At 50.8% G+C, this 16,630-nt stretch overlaps 8 protein-coding genes across 8 annotated transcripts; 3 read left to right on the top strand and 5 right to left on the bottom strand.

Moving 5' to 3' along the window:
• Window positions 1–422: 422 nt before the first annotated feature.
• Window positions 423–2,184, bottom strand: N7496_008175 (amino acid permease/ SLC12A domain-containing protein; the record flags this gene model as incomplete). Its single annotated transcript, XM_056701094.1, has 3 exons — window positions 423–545; window positions 608–948; window positions 1,005–2,184. The coding sequence occupies 3 exons, from the start codon at window positions 2,182–2,184 to the stop codon at window positions 423–425; spliced, it is 1,644 nt and encodes a 547-aa protein (XP_056553157.1).
• An 897-nt stretch (window positions 2,185–3,081) lies between these two features.
• Window positions 3,082–4,730, bottom strand: N7496_008176 (cytochrome P450; the record flags this gene model as incomplete). The annotated part of the gene is made up of 2 exons (XM_056701095.1): window positions 3,082–4,245; window positions 4,326–4,730. The coding sequence occupies 2 exons, from the start codon at window positions 4,728–4,730 to the stop codon at window positions 3,082–3,084; spliced, it is 1,569 nt and encodes a 522-aa protein (XP_056553158.1).
• Window positions 4,731–5,767: 1,037 nt separating this feature from the next.
• On the top strand, window positions 5,768–7,605 carry N7496_008177 (uncharacterized protein; the record flags this gene model as incomplete). Its single annotated transcript, XM_056701096.1, has 3 exons — window positions 5,768–6,127; window positions 6,253–7,426; window positions 7,505–7,605. The coding sequence occupies 3 exons, from the start codon at window positions 5,768–5,770 to the stop codon at window positions 7,603–7,605; spliced, it is 1,635 nt and encodes a 544-aa protein (XP_056553159.1).
• Window positions 7,606–7,932: 327 nt separating this feature from the next.
• Window positions 7,933–8,350, bottom strand: N7496_008178 (uncharacterized protein; the record flags this gene model as incomplete). The annotated part of the gene is made up of 3 exons (XM_056701097.1): window positions 7,933–7,978; window positions 8,065–8,126; window positions 8,207–8,350. The coding sequence occupies 3 exons, from the start codon at window positions 8,348–8,350 to the stop codon at window positions 7,933–7,935; spliced, it is 252 nt and encodes an 83-aa protein (XP_056553160.1).
• A 921-nt stretch (window positions 8,351–9,271) lies between these two features.
• On the bottom strand, window positions 9,272–10,778 carry N7496_008179 (alpha-hydroxy acid oxidase; the record flags this gene model as incomplete). Its single annotated transcript, XM_056701098.1, has 8 exons — window positions 9,272–9,347; window positions 9,409–9,485; window positions 9,540–9,793; window positions 9,854–9,928; window positions 9,984–10,136; window positions 10,194–10,531; window positions 10,597–10,630; window positions 10,685–10,778. 8 exons carry the CDS (start codon window positions 10,776–10,778, stop codon window positions 9,272–9,274), a joined length of 1,101 nt encoding a protein of 366 aa, XP_056553161.1.
• A 372-nt stretch (window positions 10,779–11,150) lies between these two features.
• On the top strand, window positions 11,151–12,390 carry N7496_008180 (uncharacterized protein; the record flags this gene model as incomplete). Its single annotated transcript, XM_056701099.1, has 4 exons — window positions 11,151–11,167; window positions 11,226–11,431; window positions 11,616–12,070; window positions 12,208–12,390. 4 exons carry the CDS (start codon window positions 11,151–11,153, stop codon window positions 12,388–12,390), a joined length of 861 nt encoding a protein of 286 aa, XP_056553162.1.
• A 696-nt stretch (window positions 12,391–13,086) lies between these two features.
• Window positions 13,087–15,152, top strand: N7496_008181 (uncharacterized protein; the record flags this gene model as incomplete). The annotated part of the gene is made up of 2 exons (XM_056701100.1): window positions 13,087–14,049; window positions 14,118–15,152. 2 exons carry the CDS (start codon window positions 13,087–13,089, stop codon window positions 15,150–15,152), a joined length of 1,998 nt encoding a protein of 665 aa, XP_056553163.1.
• Window positions 15,153–15,332: 180 nt separating this feature from the next.
• On the bottom strand, window positions 15,333–16,223 carry N7496_008182 (dihydrodipicolinate synthase family protein; the record flags this gene model as incomplete). Its single annotated transcript, XM_056701101.1, has 1 exon — window positions 15,333–16,223. One exon carries the CDS (start codon window positions 16,221–16,223, stop codon window positions 15,333–15,335), a length of 891 nt encoding a protein of 296 aa, XP_056553164.1.
• Between the last annotated feature and the right edge of the window lie 407 nt (window positions 16,224–16,630).

Consider the following 16,630-nt stretch of genomic DNA (forward strand, 5'->3'; position numbering starts at 1 on the left):
TGATACAGATACCAATTGCAGTATATGTTACTGATAATGTACGTTTCTAATTAGGAGTGCCATGAGAATGATCCTTAATTGATAGAAGTTTCCTTCTGAGCACCATCTTTGAAGTTGGACAAGTGGATTACTGCCTCTCATGTTCAATAAAATGATAGAGATCTTATTATTTCAAATAGTTATTCAGGCTAGATAGATTAAATCGGCCATATAACCCAACGGCGAAGTATGGCATTATGGGTGCTCACATAGGCTACACAGGCACGATATGAAATATTTGAATGAGTTATTGTTCAATCGTCTTCAATCTCCAATGATGTAAGCTATATCTGCGTATTCCCAGTCTAGTTCCTGTACGTGCGGACAAGACAGCTGAGCCTCATAGACAGATATTTGTCAGTTCAATAATACCCTCAAGATCTTCAGACCAGACGATCCAAAGCGCGTTTCCACAATGGCCGATTTGGGTCTGGGGTTGGAGGCTCCTCAATTTCCCCATCTTGAAGACGACCAGACCAGAGGTCCATCTGGGAAGCGGAGACAAACTGCAGTAGTGAGAATCAGTAAGGCTTAAACAAAATGAGTTGACGATTTCCACTAATCTTACCTTTGTGCCGTGCCATAACTTCCAACCAATGATAGGAACAATGAAAATGGGTATTCCGATATACGCTGCAATAAACCCCGATGCGGACCAGTTCCCCTTAAGGAAAACATGGAACCCGGTAATGAAAGTAATGGTAGTAGCCCCGATGAACCCATACCATGCCGTATACGGTTGGAAGGGAGACCTCCAAGGGACGGTGTCGCGACTGACACCTTGGGTCTTCATACCAGCATGGAAACGGACATAACAGAAGCAAAGTGTGGCCCATGCTATCAGACCAGACACGGTACTAAGGTTTTGAAGCCAAGTGAAGGCTTGCGCTGCGCCGCCTTTTCCAAGACCTAACCATACTCTATTAGCAAAATATTGGCTGTAGTAGAGGATGAATGTTACTTACTGAGATATGCAAGAGGCCCGAACAGCCAAACTGTAACCACAGCCACGTACGGTACACCCTTCTTCGAGACTCGGCCAAAGATCTGTGGTAGTTGGCGGTCCGTGGTCATTGCTAGAACCATGCGAGAGGAGACCCAGCAGTAGGAGTTTCCAGCGGACCAAGCAGAAATGAGGATGCAGGCGTTGACAATAGAAGGTAGGGCAGAGATGCCTGCGGTTTTGATAGCAATAACGAACGGCGAGCTGTTCGCATTACCCGCTCCCGAGGTAAGATTCGGATCTCTGGGGTCTACGGTTAGACTAATCAAGAGTGAACCGAGAATGTAGAAGAATCCGATGCGGTAGGTAATATAGCGAGCAGCTTTTGGGATCGCGTAAGTTGGATTAACCGATTCCGCAGCCGTGATCACGACGGTTTCAATACCGATAAAGCTAAATGACGCGTTGACGAACGCAGACAAGAATCCCAAGAAGTATCCCTTAGGACCTGCGATGCCATTATAATTTGTCCATGCTCCAGGATCGTTCCAGTAGCGGAAGCCGATACGGTCGCGGGCCGTGATGACGATGGACACGAAGATCAGGCCGAGGAAACAAGTGACCTTGATAACACTGCCGATAACTTCTGTTTCACCGTAGAAACGGACGTTCATGAGGTTAATAGCCAAGATCAAGGTTAGACTGACCGTGATGACCACGGCTGGAGTGAGATCAGTCCAGTAGGCTACCACTAATGCGGCTGCTGATGTTTCAGAGGCAATAGCAATCATGAAGACATAGCCATATGAGATTGCTAAAGAGAATCCCACAGCGGGATCAATAAAACGAGTTGCCCAGTGAGGAAAGGAGCCAGCTGTTGGAAAAAGAGTGGCTAATTCGGCAATACTTTGCATGACACACCATAATACTGATCCGACTATGGTGTAAGCAAGGAAAAGTCCGGCCGGGCCAGCTTTAGCATATGCAGCGCCAGTTCCAATGAACAGGCCAGTACCGATACCGCTGCAGAACCCGATCATAGTAACCTGGTAATTGCGCAGACGGCGTTGAGTGGCGCCTCGGCCACCAGTATTGAGTTGCATCTCGTGTTTAACATCGCCGGACATCTCCCCGACAGCAAAGTCTGCGCCGGATTCGGGCTGGATAGCATCTTCAGCAGCGTTGGCCTCTGACTTCTTCATTTTGTCGCATTTCCCGAATTTATGGGTCAATTGATAAAAGAGATACCCGCTCAAAGGAGTCCGGGGTGGTGGTAAATACTGTGGTGGGCCATTTCGTAGATCCACGACTCTCTTTATAAGCGGGGTTGGAAAGAGGAGTAACCAGAGCCCGTATCTTAGAGAGAGTTACTTGTAAAACTCCGACCATGTGAGCGGAGAAAGATAACGAGAATCGTTTAGACTTCTCCGGGCATAGGTACTGTGAAGATCGCGCGTTAAAGTCTGGGGTAAACATAAATCAGTTGGGTGGCTTGGATGGGCGATGGGACCTTGTAACGAATCAACCATTTGATAGGCTGGACTCCCGGTAGATAAGCCAACAGCAGTGGAGGAGGCGGAATTCAATACGCAAGCGAGACTAGGCCTTATCCACTTTCTCTTTTCTTTCCTGAAATGAGCCAAGGGGAAACCTACGGGCAAAATGATACGATGGATGATCCAGTTGATTGCCACCAAGGCCATGAGGACTAAGCCAAGTTAATGGTGTCTAATCTCAGATAGGACGGATTTTTGGCCCCAAAATGTTTAACAAGGCTTAGCATTGTGATAATTGCAGCTCTGATTTTTACCTATGAGCCTACTACACTGGGGCAACGGACCCTTCCAATACTGTGCTCGGAAAAATAAAGCACATTCATCAATGTATAGCAAATCGTAATCGTCGTATCACAGGTCAAGTATATGTTTACTGAGCAGCGAAATAAAGTAGCTGTCACAGAGATGCCAACACAAGGCCAATGCAAATGGCTATAAGCCCCAAGTATAAGAATGCAACGGGGTAATCAAAAATCCGCCGGGGTGTCCAAAAAAAGTATTCACAATATATAAATTCTGGTCTTGATGTCCAATATCAAGATCTTAAGCATCATCTGCCTGGTGCATGCGGACAGTCAATAGATCCGCGGGGCAGCTGGTCAAAGTAATACCCCAGCGAATCTTCCGGTCGGCATTGACATCCTCGATCTGGTCGAAGCGCTGAAGCAGACGAACAAGTACGTATCCAGCCTCGGTGAGGGCGAACTGCTGTCCAATACAGATACGTGGCCCACCGTTGAATGGAATATACTCCCAGCCAACCTTGCGGTTCAACCAGCGGTCGGGCTTGAACTCATCGGCATCCGGACCCCAGACATCCTTGCGACGGTGCATAACGTGGGTACTGTACACGACGGCCTGGCCCTTCTTGATATACACGGGGGACTGGCCGTCTGGGCCACCGCCACGAGGGATGGTAGTATCGCGGGTGGCGGAGCGGCGGTTGAAGGGAACGACGGGGAATAGGCGGAGGGACTCGTTCATGCAATATTGCAGGTACTGGCAAGACTTGAGAGTGGCGAAGGTGATGTTCTGCGGGTTGGAATAGGTGCCGAAGTTCTCGATGATGGTCTCGCGCAGCTTCTTGAAGGTATCCGGGTGGCGTGCGAGCATCATGACGGTCCAGCTGAGCAGAGAGGCGGTAGTGTCACGACCGGCGAGGAGGATGTTGAGGAGCTGAGAGCGCAGCTCGATCGGGTCACGGGTAACGGAGAGCAGGGCCTCCAGGAATACGTAGTGCTGATTTTTCTCCTCGTCGACGGGGCGCTTGCCGTTGTCTACGGTCATGAGGGCATTTCTCACGACGCGGTCCACAAAGTCGTGCACTTGTTTATCCGAGTACCGAGTTTCCTTGTTGTTCACGACGAAGGCCAGCTTCTCGAAGCGGCTGCGTTGGGCACAGACCCACTGGGCCTTGTCAAAGTAGTACGCGAAGGAGTCTTCCGGACGCTGCAGCCCCTTAAGCGCACCCAATTGGCTTTCCACGCTTTCACCGAATAGGAACTCGGTGGCGGAGTCGATGGTCAAACGGAAGAAGATGGTCTGGATATCGGTCGGAGCGGTCCAGCCGTTCGCGGCAACGGGCAGGGCCTGCATCGCTTTCTGTACATGTTCCTCCTCCAGCTCAAGCTGACTGATTTGCTCCCGAGTAAACTGGGGGCGCAGCAATCCACGCGATCGGGACCATTCCTCTCCATCGGCGGTAAACTATAAGACCTCATGGGTTAGAGATCGGCTCCACTGATCGTCACATGGGGGTAAAAAATATTGAATTTCATGTGACTCACAATTCCAGTACCGAGCAATGGGTGCATGCTATGACGGCGCACCTCACCGACCTCAAAGTCTTTGAATTGAGTGGCCAGAACGGCCTGGATGTTTTTGGGATCAATGGTAAACACTAGGTTGCGACCAAGGTTGCGCAACACGTAGGTGGTAACGTAGCGGCCCTCTTGCTCACTCACGATCTCGACGCGGCGTGACGAAAGCTCTGGTAAGAGGTTCTGCTTGTCGGCAGCTAGCGACTGCTTGAGCGTATCGATACCGATGGGATCCTTGCAAGGGAACAAGGGCAAGCTGGCACAGCCGAGCTCGCGGGCCTTGCGTGAGTGCTGCCATGAGGCCAAGACCATGCGGATGATCAGGAGGACCACGGCCGAGGCCGCGAAGCCTAGGACGAAGGTATAGGTCATGGTCGCGAGGTGGCGAGGGTCGAGGGGCGGGGGATGCTCATGTTGCGAAGCCCGAGGCGGACGAGGGTCATTATATACAAGAAATAATGATGACCAGTTGCATTTAGGATTGGGGCCTCGGTTGCAGGAAGGTTTCCCACAGGCACAAGGACCAGGACCAGGTGGGGAGGGGAGAAAGGAAAGGCGAGCCCGAGCCTGGATGATCCCATGAGGATGATGGCCAATGAGCGACTCGGAGAAGTCAGACGCGGACTTGGAAAGCGGGTTTGGCAGTCCACCTCCGATCTGATCGGCTCCCGGTTTTGCTCGGTGGGGGAATCGTGTCCGTTGTTTTTGTTGCTTCGACGCTTTGATGGAGGCGTTTCATGAGTCTGGGCTAACTGAATCGGTTGTGTCCGATCGGTGAGGCCGTTCAGCTGCATCTTCATTTGCTTTGTTCGTCACTAGTGCGACCGGGAAGATACTGTCAAGCTCCATCAAGACCCACTACCGTGGTTCAACAACAAAGCAACCTTCAAAGTGTAGCTTGAAGGTTGCAGCCTGGCCTCATGGAGATCGGAGATTATGCCCCCGACGGAATATGTAGACTCACGTTCTCCGCAAGCTGATCACAGGGACTTGGTGGTATTCTGTCGTCACCTCGCATTGCCCTCGTCTGAGCGGATTCCCGGCACAGACTGCCAAATCAAAATAAAGCTTGGTGGCACTTCAAGCTAGACTCTGCCGAGTAAAAACTGTGCAGCTGACCCTGGAGTAGTTAATAATAATCCCTGATAACTAACGTTAGTTAACTAGTTACGAGGGGAGACTTACTCAGATTTGAGGGGGCGTGCAGAAGTGTATCCTTGGCGGGTCACGCCTGCCGAGGCCGAAGATTTATCTGATTACTGATCCACCACTGCCAACCTTGAACCTTACGATTATTCATGAGCCTCAACAGTTACACCCTTCAATCATTCTCATGTTTCTTGTCTATCAATCACCTCTCGGGAAATATCCTGTATAATACAAGCTAGATTCGCTTCTCAACCAGACTGATGCCTGGATCCAGCCATTCACATTCCGACCTCCCGCTTTCGGACACTTTATCAGCCCGATCCTATCTCGAGCTTGGTCGCGATGGGTTCCAGGCCCAACTCCAGCTCCAATCTCGACCTGCAGAAGATATTCCGACCGGCATCTCCAATCCCACGGCATCGGGAGGGTTGATCCAGGCTATAGTCACGCCAGGCCCGCACCCGCACCCGCGTCCGCACGAACGACGGTCAATCCACAAAGAAGCGGAGAAGACTGAACCAACCGCAGATACCAAGGACCCGCCTCACGAAACGGATCGACCGGTGCGAAAAAGAGGTCGACCAAGAATCGAGACCGCAAAGGACGCAGCGGCAATTGAAGTATGTAATCATCCTAGAACTCTGATGACGGCAAGGAAGGTGACCTACCGCATGGGGGAGGAGCACCGTAGTGGAGCGCGAGGCTGAACATACCAAGGCTTATGTTGCTGACCCCCGGATTATAGGAACGTCGCTTGCAAATCAGGCGGGCTCAACGCACATATCGCCAGAAGAAGGAGGCAACCATTCAGACTCTGAAGACCCGCGTGGAACAACTCGAACAGACCCTCCAGAATGTTTCAGATCTGCTGACAGCGGCCCCGGAAGAGTTTGACAGCCTTACTAGCCCAATTGACCTCTCGCGTGCGCGGCAATTGGCGCTAGCGGAGATTCACAAGGCTCGTGAGTTCCCGGCAGAAGTCGGCGATCCACTGGGACAGACGACAGAGTCGCTGCGCGATATATTCGGATACGAAGTTTCCCATGACCGGAGAAACGCCAACGAGGATAATCCAACGTTATCTAAGCATGCACAACGACAAAGAAAGAACGCCACATACCCGGGATACCCCCATCCACGATCCCCATCCCCATTGCTCAACCGCCTCTTCCCATCCACAACCATCTATACCTACAGTTACCAAGAATCCTGCTTGTCCAGACGCCTGCAACGGTTCTGTCTAGAACACACATACCGATGGCTCTCAGATCCAAACTCCGAGCCCCCGCTCATGAGCCGTGTCTTCGGGCTATTTCCCTGCATCCAAGATATGCCCGGCGTGCGACGTACCTCCCGGCGCGTCCTGCAATCTGAGATTGGCGGGCCACTGGAAATAACCAAAGTACCTTTCTACACGCTCGGTGGTGCGGGTATGCATTATCCGCGCTCGAATGAAGATGGAGAACCCGTTTACCCGGTGAACAGGCGCCGACCCGGGAAGATCCTGCGGAGACTAGCGGGGATTCTGCGGAGGGGCGGGATCTCTGACTGGGACGAAGATTGGAGTGGTGACTTGGAGCCGGATGTTGGCGATAAGCAGGGCGAGGAGATTAGGGCTCTGAGCGAGGAGGAGCGTCTGCGCTTTTTGGATCTCGACGGGGATTGGTTCGATTGCCATGATGTGCAGGGGTATCTTGAAGACCGGGGGTTTATGCTGGAGGGCTCGTCGGTGTGGTTGGAAGTCCCGGCCGCGACGGTTGGAGCCCTGTATGGCTTTTCGCCAGACAGTGGTTCGGATTACTGTGCATCACAGTTGTATGTCTCCCCCGGAGAGATTTCTTCTAGTGATTTGAGCGGGTCGCAGGATCTGGGGGTGTCGACGTCGAAGTATACCCTAAACGTTGAATGCTTTTTCGATTGTAAGTGACGACGATCGTTGGACTCTCATAATTCTGGTCACTGTCTGGAGGCCCATCAGATGCTAACATCATTATCAGTGCTACTGTCCAACCTCAGGATGCTCGGCCGAGCCCCCGGCTTCCGCCTCTGGGACGTGGATGCTGCACTCCGCTCGGCAATCCACCGACGATCTTTCTGAGCCGATGCCGGGCGCATGGCCCGTACCGATACTCTATGACTTAACGAAAATAATGAGCCGACACGAAATACGATGAAACGAGGGCATACTATAAGCACGAAATCAAATAGAGAATGAAACTCTTCTTATTGCATGATTGTCATTGGGTATATCGCATAGACGTCTGATATGACATAAAAAAAACCATCACCATCACCACCGCCGCTGTTCCAGAATGAGCAAAAAAAAGCTTCTCTTTCAGCAACAGCCGCCTCTGTGGGCGAGCTCATTGACGTGATGTGCCCATTGCATTCATCGTCCAGCTAAATTCGTAGGGGAGTTGGCAATCTAGCAGCAGATCTCGCAGCACTCGAAGCAGGCAAGGCCGGCGCAGCTGTGAATTGGGTTAGCGACTAGTCGCATATAGCAAGGTATTCGAGGTTGCCCTCGGGGTAGTAACGAGAAAAGAGGTCTACTCACATTCCGCAGCAGAAGCCACCGCCACCACCGCGCAGCTGCATGGACATCTCCTCCTGGCTAGCCTAAATTGTATATATTAGTTTTCCAATCATATTGGATTGCGGTCCTCGTCCAGATAAACGGGGTAGGGGATGGAACGTACGGGCTGCTCAGAGACGACGTTCTGGTTGGTGGAGGGAGCGGCAGGGCTGGAGGGCTGCTGCATAGCGACGGTGTTGGGGTTCCAGGAGTTCTCCTGGGTCTGGGCCTCGGCGGGGGCAGACTTGAAGAAGTTGAAGTTGAACATGGTGATGATTTGGAGAGATGGGTTGAGATGAACGACTGGTAGTTCGAAGTAGAGTAGAGATAAGGGGGAGGGGGAAGAGAAAGGCCAGGTGACGGGGGGCGGGGAGTAATTTAAATAAAATTTAGTTGAGGCAGGATCAGCAGGGCTGAGCTGAAAAAGGGGACCGCTAGAAAATGAATTATGGAGGTCCACATGGGGACTACGATGACGACTAACGTCAATAATGACTGTAGGATGTGGAGGATCGGCTGCTTTTTCGGGCTAGCGGTTGACTATCATCATTCTGACTCTGGTAGATTTGTTGCTGGCGCATTCCAATAGAGAACTCACGGGGGTTTCCTTACTGTCCATTCTAGCTACAACACCGCCATTGCTGCATCCCTCAGTAGCCGATTAACCCTGCACCTACAGACGCAGTCCTAAACATAGTAGTGCCGGACTAATCAGAATTAGAATGGTGCTGCCTAGGATCTCCTCCAGGGATCTATCGACGGATGGACTCCGTAAATAAAACCGCGAGGAGATTCTGGAACGCACAGAGTGGAGTACACCGCCACAAAACAAGGCTTAGGACACAAACAAGCCTCACACGTACGTGGGACGATTTCTATTTCTATTTCATTATTCACTATCATCAGCCACCACGGAATGGAGAATCGGGTAAAATAGATTTGATTATTGGTAAGAGTCCACTCTTCTGCCGTGTTTAGTAGCAGGAATCCATGGGAAAGTAAAAGTGTGCGAGGGGATCCTCGTCAGCCCTAACCGTGTTGGCCACTGCGGGAGGAGTGCCAAGACTCTTGGCAGTCCACCTGATCGGATGTTCGGATCACGGGGTTGTTGACTTGTTGAGGAGGGGGGACAAGGCTGTCTAAGTAAAATATGTGCATAAAATTGATATACGCTTGATGCATCTCTAATCTACAATTTGGCCAGAATGCCATCAGGCTGCAATACCGATAGATAGCATTTCTGAATGTCTTGGATCGTGCGGCATCTATGTCAGGGGGTTAGTCATGGGCTCAAAACACGTGCACATATGGGGAACTCGGACTCACCCTGCCAACGCCATGGTAATCCGCAATTCTTGGCGCAGAATCTTGATCGCCAACTCGACACCTTCTTGTCCATCATACTATTCTTGATCAATACACTCCTCTTAACACATTAACAAAGGAAGAAGACTTACGGCCAAGCCCCAGATGGGAATCCGACCCAGGAAACAATAGCTGGCTCCCAGTGCCAGCGCCTTGAAGATATCCGAACCACGACGGATACCACCATCAATGGTGATTGGGATCCGTCCTCGAGCAACCGGCGCACATACTCGGAGAGCGTCGAGAGTTGACGGCATACCGTCAAGCTGGCGACCGCCGTGGTTGGAAATCACGACTCCGTCAATGCCGTGCTTGATGGCCAGTTCTACATCTTCGGGGGAGCATACTATCGACCTGTTAGAAAGGAATGGTTGCAGGTAATCGAGTTTCCGATGTTATGACATACCTCCTTTGAGCCAAATCGGCAGCGAGGTATGCTTTCGCAGCCAGGGAAGCGCAGTCTCCCAATCCAGGCTCGGGTCTATCACACGTTAGTTCCAACGATCATGACAGAGTGTACTTCTAGTAGAACACACCATAATTCGTTCGGTCAGAGGTATCACCTCCACTGCTGAGAATGTTGGGGTACTCCATATCCTCCGGGATGCGGAATTCATTGCGGTACTCATTCAATCGCTTTCCAAGTACGGGCACATCCACAGATAGGAACAATGCCTTATAACCAGCCTCTGCAATTCGTGTTAACTCTCTCGCATCATTGCAATTTCTAAACACCGGGTACGTACTCTCCGCACGCTCCAGCAGCTGAATCGTAATCGACCGATCCTTCAACACACACATCTGCATCGCATAGGGGTTCTCCAAACCCTGTGCGATGACATCTTCCAGGGCACACGTCGCATACGAGGACAGACCCATAAAAATGCCATACTTTGCGGCGGCACGGGAAGTTGCGAGTTCGCCGTCTGGGTGTGCGAGCTTGTGCGAGGCAGCGGGACTGAAACCGAAGGGGAGAGACACCTTGCTTCCAAGGATTTCGGTGGTTGTATCGATGTTGTCGACGTTGACGAGAATTCGAGGGCGGATTTTGTAGCGATCAAAGGCGGATTCGTTTTCTCGCAGGCTGGAAGACGGGGTGTTAAGGTTAGATCGGTAATTACCGTAGTCGATGAGCTTGTAGGTACATACGTGATCATGTCCATGGCACCCTCATTGTAATAATCTGTTTATATGAGTTGACTGTATATGTGACACGCGGAAGACTTTAGGAACTTACCTCTCACCATCTTGGTGAGCTTCATAGAGGCCAATTTCTTGATATCATCAATACAGCAAACATCTCGATGGAGAGATTCACCGCGATGTGACATTGTGACGATTATGTACTCTAAAGCCTGCACTCAATGGATATCGAGGGTGTGATGAATGATGAACAAAAAAAAGCTTCGTCAAGCAAAGGCAATCCGGCAAAATAAGTAAGCTACCCCAAGTCACGCGCCGATCTACCTGGCTTGCACTTGCTATCCGAATTAAGAAGAGCGCTCCAGTGACCTTCCGTCTGTATAGATTGTCTTGACTTCCTATCGTGGAGTCCCCGCTAACCCGACCGGAATAACTTGCTCAATACGACATAACCCCACGTTCGTGTTAGTTTAAAGGACAGATGTAGGAGGGGTAGACAACTTGACCAGTATCAAGTCTTTTGCTATTCTTGAATGAAACTAAACGACAATCAGACAATTATGGCTCGAATCTTCCTGTATGTGGGTGTCACCCTCGGCCGACACTATAGTATGCTGACCACCAGTCTACTATAGGACTGGTGCCACTGGCCTTATTGGCGGGGACGTGCTCCACGTTCTCAAGACAACTCACCCAGACTACCACATCAGTGCTCTTGTGCGAGATAGTGCTAAGGCTGCTACCGTCTCCAAGGAGTACCCCGATGTGCGCATTGTGCTGGGCGATCTTGACTCTGCGTCCCTTATCGAAGAGGAGGCTAGTCAAGCCGACGTTGTCGTCCGTTAGTATCTCCCTGAACCTTTTATTAAAATTGCCTGTCTCTAACTATATCCAGATGCCGCCGCCAACAAACACATCAACAGTGTTGAAGCCATTGTCCGTGGTCTGGACAAGCACACCAGGCCAAAGCCTGGTTAGTGAACACGCACATTCTGTGTTGGATCAAATATGTTGACCATTTATAGGGTGCTTGATTCAAGTCTCAGGCGCAAGCCTACTCTCAATTCCAGATATTGTGAACAAGACCTTCGGCGAGGGACCCCGAAAGATCTATGGGGACATTGACGATGTCGACGAGATTCGCGATATCATCCGCAAGAACGCCGACAAGCGTGTCGTTGACAGCTTTTTGCTCAACGTGACTGGCACCAAGACTGCGATTATCTTCCCGCCCATCATCTACGGGCAAGGTCGAGGACCTAGTAACCAGCGCAGTATTCAGGTGCCAGAAATCTCCAGAGTCGCAATTGAGAAGAGACAAACCTTCCAAGTGGGCAAGGGAGAAAGCACCTGGAGCAACATTCACATCTCGGATCTGAGTAACATCTTCGTCAAGTTAGTGGAGAAGGCTGTCGAAGCCGCCGAGGGTGATCTGTGGAATCAGAATGGTCTTTACTTTGTTGGTGGTGGGCCACCGCTGGTAAGTTGGCCGCAAATTCGATCCAGAAACAACCGTTTAGTGAGTAATGCTGACCAAAACAGTCCTTTGGAAAGATCTCACAGCTTGTCGCTGAATCTGCGCACAATTTGGGCCTAACCGACTCGGTGACTGTCCAGAGCATCACCCCAGGTGAGGCAGATGCGTTGTCCCCGGCGGCCAGCGTATTCTGGGGAACCAACGCTCGCCAGAGCCCCCAGCGAGCCATGCAACTTCTGGGATGGAACCCGCGCGCACACTCGTTGGAGGAAGAGATTCCGATGACCGTGCGGTTGGAAGCCACTCGTCTGGGCAAATTGTGAGTTCCGAAAAGGGAAGGAGCGTGGCCGCCGATAAGAAGATAAGATAACGTTGATAAAAGAAAGTTTGATGGGGCGATAAGTGGCGCGGGGAAGAGTTTTAAAAGGAAGGCGATTCCGGTTTATCTTTGCGGGGATCCCCAAGACCCCAGACTTCGGATGTCCATGCTTTATTCGAAGAATTATCCTAGATCAATCTATCAATTTCTGTTTCTGTTATTGCAAATAGTACTGGCTTCGGATGTTCATGCTTTGTTCGAGGAGCTGTCAAACACCAATCTATCCAGTCCTGTTGTCGCGACTAGCGCACGCTTGCCCACTATGGGTAGTTCGAAGAACACACGAGTCCGTCGATCTCACAGGTTAGGAGGCTGCTCTACCTGCCGAAAGAGACGTATGTTGCGGCCTGAGGCACCAAACATCGACTCCTGACGATAACCCGTGCTAAAACAAGCCTATAGATGTCAAATGCGACCAGAAGCGACCTGCCTGTCGCACCTGTCGAGCGCTGGGAGTGCCATGTGAGGGCTTCTCAGACCAGGTGCTATGGATGCGCGGCAATGATGATGAACCTGATGAGGGGAATACCCGTCGGGGAACGCGTCGGCACTTGTATTCCGGTAATACTTCATCATCTGATGATTACCTATTTGGAAGTACGCTCCAGCTGATTATCTCCTAGAGGAATCGCGTCTGTCTATGAGCGCAAGTCTTGGCACAGACCTGGTATCAGGTTCAGTTGATGCATCACTAGCAGAAGTTGATATCAGATCGCGGGATCCTGATCGCTCCGTGGAGAGTGATATCGTCATTGGTCCATTCGCCGTTCTCGATTTCTCGGGTTCGGCACCATCATGGGCGAAAGCATCGCCAACCCCAGAAGAAGGAGATCCTGCACAAAATCCGGCATCTGCTGTACGACAGGATGATATCCTTGAGCCAACGGAGATACCGGCTGCACACTCAGATGATGTTCTTCAGCATGAGGATATGCCTGCTGAGATACCAGATCCCAGCCCGGTGTCCATTATCGATTCTCTCTCAAATATGGACGATTTCCTCCATTGGTCGGATATCTTGAGCTTTAGCCCTGACCAATCAGGCTTTGCAACACACCCAACTCTGAGCGCGCCGTTTGACTTTTCATTCGACATGAATAATGATGCTATTTCTATTCCCGCAGCACTGAATTCCTTAGAAGATCCTCTGCGGATGTTGACACCTCAGCAGACAACTATGGAGCTGAGAAAATCAAATGAGGATATTCTGAAAGATGGCCAGTTTTTGCTGAGACATTTCCAAGACGAGGTCATTCCACGAATCATGGCAATTCCCTTCGGACAAAAATCGCCATGGAAGATTCTCAATCTTCCTGCTGCGGTAGTTGCGTTTGGAGACACGACATACTTGGGCACGGAGGGCGTCAGCCATGCCCGCCTTGCAAACCTCTACGCTTTATTTGCTTGTGCTGCTATTGATCTCGCACTGCAACCATCCACACAATTGATTCAGTCCCCCGAATATTGGTACCAAATAGCAAATCAGACTTATCAGCAGGCCAAGGATCATATCCAAATATCTTTACAACACGAAACGGCTGGACCGAAAAAGGCTAAATACAAGGATCAATTGATGGCTGCTAATCTCCTCACACAATACGCGGTAAGCACTCCTAGAACTACCTCGATTGAGCTTGCTCTAATATACAACAGATCCTAACTGGACAACAGCAGCACGCTCGGTGTTTCCTGATAGATGCAGAGCGACTTCTCCGCCTCCGCGGGTTATCAAAACGACGAATTTCAAAGAAAGCCCGTCTTTTACACCATGTCTACACATGGCTGCGAATCGTTGGCGAAAGCACGTTTGTACTTCACGACTACCACCTCTCATATTCATGTCTTGAAAATCTTGGCACCTCATCACGCTCCCACCATTCTTCTTCCGCCGTCAGCAACGCTACTGCCGTTGTATCAAGCGAACCGAACCCCCATCTTGACGATTTCCTCCGTCTCGAAACCCAAAATTCAGATAGCGATTTGAACATTGATGAGCCCAAAGACCGGGCTTCCGGATACCACGATATTCACCTTCACGACTCCCGCAGTTTCCCCGAAACACTGTACAAACAAATTTACGGCATTCCCGAGACCTGGCTTAGCCTGGTGTCGCAAACAACCAGGCTAGCGAATGTTCTGGCAACATGGCAGACTGCTCGTGATTGTGGCAAGAACTTGCGCCTCGAGGCATATGAAGCCCTTCAGCGCCGTGCAATGCGGCTTGAGAACCTAATATGTTCATTCAGCCTTGGCCGCACGAGGGGCGGATCTGCAGACCTTCAAGCGACCTGCAAGCCACATGCACATATGCTAGAGGCACTCAACGGAGCCTTGGTAATTTTTTTTTACCGCCGAGTCCACGATACTCATCCCGCTGCTCTACAGGGTTATGTGGATAGTGTCATCACGGCACTGGAGCAATGTAGCGCTTCCTTGTCAGATGCTAGTCTCGCTGGGCCGGGAACTGCTTGGCCTGCGTTTATTGCTGGATGTGAGGCTCTCACTCCGGCGAGGCGAAAAGCAGTTATCCAATGGCTCGATAATGCGAGCGCCAAGTGTGGCTTTACCTCGTATGCCATGGCTCGAGATATAATGACTAAGCTCTGGCGCAAACAGGATGAACATCTGACTGCGAATCGAAGTGAGCCGATGCCAATGTGGATTGATATTTGCAAGCAGGAGCAGATCTGGCCTCTCTTTTGTTGAACTGCGGCAGTATTTTCTTGTCTGTATCTTATTTTCCCTTCTTGTCCGTGCCTTTTGTCCGTTACGATCGGTAACTTGTACGAAGAAACGATGATGACCCAGGTCATTAACATAACGTCATGTGCATCCATTTTCATATGCATATGTAAATCTAAAAAAATCATATCACGAATACATTTATCAAACAGTCTTCACACCTGCATTCTCAAGCAGTTGCTTCAGCTCCGCCTGCAGCTCAGGCTTCAGCAGAGCAAATGGCTTGCGCAGACCACCGGTAGGCTGTCCAGTGAGTTCCACACCGGTCTTCACAGCCGAGGCATAGTTGTGAGACTCGAGGAACTTGCAAACTGGGTAAGCCTTAGCCCAAAGCTCACGGCCACGCTTCAAGTCACCCTTGACAGCAACGGCATCCCACAATTCAACTGCCAGCTCTGGAATCATGTTTGCAGCACCCCACACACCACCGGGGCAGCCAGCTGCCAAGCCGTAGAAAGTGAGGGTATCCCAACCGTTGAAAGCAATAATCTGATCCGACAGCGAAAAGATAAGCTCCGTGAGAGCGGGCGCGTTACCAGAGGTATCCTTGAGATACTTAACGCCAAACTTGGACAGACCGGCAATCTCGGTGGGAGAGAGGGTCAGACCCGATGCGGAAGGGATATTATAGTACATAATAGGCAACTTGGAGGCGTTGTGAATTTCGGCAAGCATCTCCTGTAGCTGCTCCAGGTTGACGGCGTCATAGAAGGGTGGGACAACCATGACGGCGGTAGCACCGACTTGGCCGGCGTGAACTGAGAGCTCGACTGCCTCTGCGGTGTGGAGACTGCCAGTACCGACGACAACGGGGACACGACCGGCGGCGAACTTCACGCAGAGCTCGGTCAGTTGCTTGCGCTCGGCAGTGGTCATGACTGTGAATTCGCCGGTGCTACCGCCGGGGACAAGGCCGTGGACACCGGCTTGGATGAGGCGCTCGATGTGTGCTTGGAGGCGAGACTCGTCGATGGCAGACTGGTCATCGGTGAAGGGGGTGATCAGTGCCACCATGATACCAGTGAGAGCGGCCATTTTTGCGGTGTTGTATATTCACGAGTTGGAGGAGGGGTATGAAAGAGAGGGGCGGTGATGATTAAATGAATATGTTGCATTATTTGCTGGATCTTGTCGTGCTGATATACTTGAAGTAGCCGGGATTGCATTCTATTTTTGTGGGATCATGTTTAGTTTGGGAGATCGAATGTGGAGACGGAAAAGTGGACTGCAATGGGCGGAATGGCTTGCCCGATGTGGACGAGAGGATGGACACGATCAGATACCGTATTTCCCCACCACTCACTCCTCTTACCCAATGGCTATTTCACGATAATATTTCCAGAAAGATTCTCTAAGGTCCCTTCTGATAAGTTACTGAATCAATTTTGAAGGTCTTTCTGATTGCCTGTTCTGCAAATGTCCAAGAAGAACTAAGGCCAGAG

The sequence above is a fragment of the Penicillium cataractarum genome, assembly GCF_028827025.1.
Source record: "Penicillium cataractarum strain IBT 29864 chromosome Unknown utg000007l, whole genome shotgun sequence".
In the NCBI taxonomy this organism is placed as follows: Eukaryota; Fungi; Ascomycota; class Eurotiomycetes; order Eurotiales; family Aspergillaceae; genus Penicillium; species Penicillium cataractarum.